This window comes from Trachymyrmex cornetzi, unplaced genomic scaffold (genome assembly GCF_001594075.2).
Source record: "Trachymyrmex cornetzi isolate Tcor2-1 unplaced genomic scaffold, Tcor1.1 scaffold715, whole genome shotgun sequence".
Lineage (NCBI taxonomy): Eukaryota > Metazoa > Arthropoda > Insecta > Hymenoptera > Formicidae > Trachymyrmex > Trachymyrmex cornetzi.
Window position 1 is genome coordinate 89,202 of NW_017300043.1, and position 1,995 is coordinate 91,196.

The 1,995-nt window shown below is 36.1% G+C and overlaps 1 protein-coding gene across 1 annotated transcript in view; it reads left to right on the forward strand.

Moving 5' to 3' along the window:
* Window positions 1-1,828, forward strand: part of dachs (unconventional myosin-IXb-like dachs) — a 47,863-nt gene extending 46,035 nt beyond the window's left edge. The window contains exons 14-15 of the mRNA XM_018517638.1: window positions 1,038-1,300; window positions 1,523-1,828. Coding sequence (XP_018373140.1) covers window positions 1,038-1,300; window positions 1,523-1,828 — 569 coding nt within the window. The remainder of the gene's footprint in view (window positions 1-1,037; window positions 1,301-1,522) is intronic.
* The last annotated feature ends 167 nt before the right edge of the window (window positions 1,829-1,995 follow it).

A 1,995-nucleotide genomic window follows, 5' to 3' on the forward strand; every position in this document is an offset into this window, starting at 1 on the left:
CGTTGGCCCGAGCTTCGTCAATAAGTAAGAGTCGGCTAACGTACGTCGCGCCGTGATTGGCGTCACCACCGGTTGCCGACATACTGCCAACTTTGACCCAACCTTGGCCCAGCCGTGGCCTGTAGTTGTCTTGAAATAAGAGTCGGCTAACTTAGCCTGTGCCGACGTCGCGCCGAGGTTGGCGTAACAACCATTTGCCAACATAGTGCCAACGTTGGCCAGACATTGGCCAAAGGTCGTCATGGAAGAAGTGTCGGCTAATGTACGTCGGGCCGACGTCGCACCATGTTCGATTAATGACTGTCGGTTTGCCGTGAATTCGCCAACGTCGGCCCAACGTTCAACATCGGGTGAGAGTCGGCAAACCTTACCTGGGCGGTCCTATAATATATTATATTATTTGAATAACTGACTCCAGGCATCGATGTTACTATTGTCCCCTAATGGTATTTTATGATTCATAGTATAATAAATTTTTTAAATAAAAACCTAGATAAAAATCTACTCAAATGTGAAAAACATACACACAGATAATCATTAAAACATATTAAGATAATATATTATACCTTTGTTATAAAGAAAAAAAAATATTTTGAATTTTGTGCAAGCAAGAAAAGTTACTTGATGCATGAAAAAAGTAATTTCTACTTCTGCACTCGTGCACGTTTTGCGAAAATCAGCATGTAACGAACGATTCAATGCCTATCTGTTTATACAATTTTACCACGCGGTCACATACATATATCTGTTATAGTTTAAGCAATCTTGACGATATTACTATTGTCCCGTGTTACTTTTGTTCCTGGTCTCCCCTAAATCAAAGTGAAAAAGAAACATAGATAATATATAATATGATAATTAAAAATATATAACATGTTTATAAGATATGATTAATTTGTAACAAATTAATAATAAATATATTTACTTTTTCTTTATGTTTTATTAAAAATAGTTTTATTTAAATAAAATAGCACTATTTTATCAAAATTAATTACGATTATATCTTGAAGCTAATATATATGATGACCCCCATACAGGATATCCGCATAGAATGCGGTTTAAAGCCTTCAATGCAAGATATAGGTTGATCGCACCTTTCAAACAACTGCGTCGCGCCGAGGAGCAGGCTGTCGAGGATACGAAATTGATTTTACAAAATGCGCAGCAGCTAAAGAGTAAGTTTGGCGCCAGCACAAGCTGGGCTGTCGGCAAACGGCATATTTTTCTCAGCGAAGGTATCAGACAGCAGCTCGAAAATCTGCGGGCGGAAACACGAAGGAAAGCTGCTACAGCAATTCAAGTAAGCATACTTTATTTTTAACATTTTCGCTATATCTTCTCAAACATTTTTTATATAAACAATTTTTTCTCTTTTAAACATTTAATAAAAATAATTATTTTTAAAACTTCGTTAGTTAATGTTTAAGACTAGAGTATGACGTTTATTATATCTAATTATCTCTACATCCAGAAGAAGAAAAATGGAATTTTTTAATTAAGTTTGTTTTAATTTTATTTCCAGACTACATGGAGAGGATGGCGCGTACGAAAGAGATGGCCTTTGAGAAGAACAACCGTAGGAGTAACATGTGGCATTGGCCAGAAGAAACCTCAACAACCACCTACCGGAACCAATATCGGAACCGTTCAGAGAAATGTCACTGCTGGTACAGGAACTGGAACTGGCACTCGTCCAAGACCGCAACCAATCGCTGGTACACCTCCTCCCGATCCTTCAGAGAAATGCGCCGATCAGAAGATGATCCAACAAACTTGTACACTTTTTGGATTGGATTTAGTAAGCACTGAAATAATATTATTTCGCTAAGAGAAAAATTTACAGTTCAAAGAAATATAAAAATATACAATTTTTTATACATGCGTGCGAATATATACTTTTTATCTTTCAATTATATATTTTTAATCAATACTAGAAATTAAATGCTTATAACGGTTGAGGTTGGATCTTTAATATTTAAATAATTCAATGTGAAT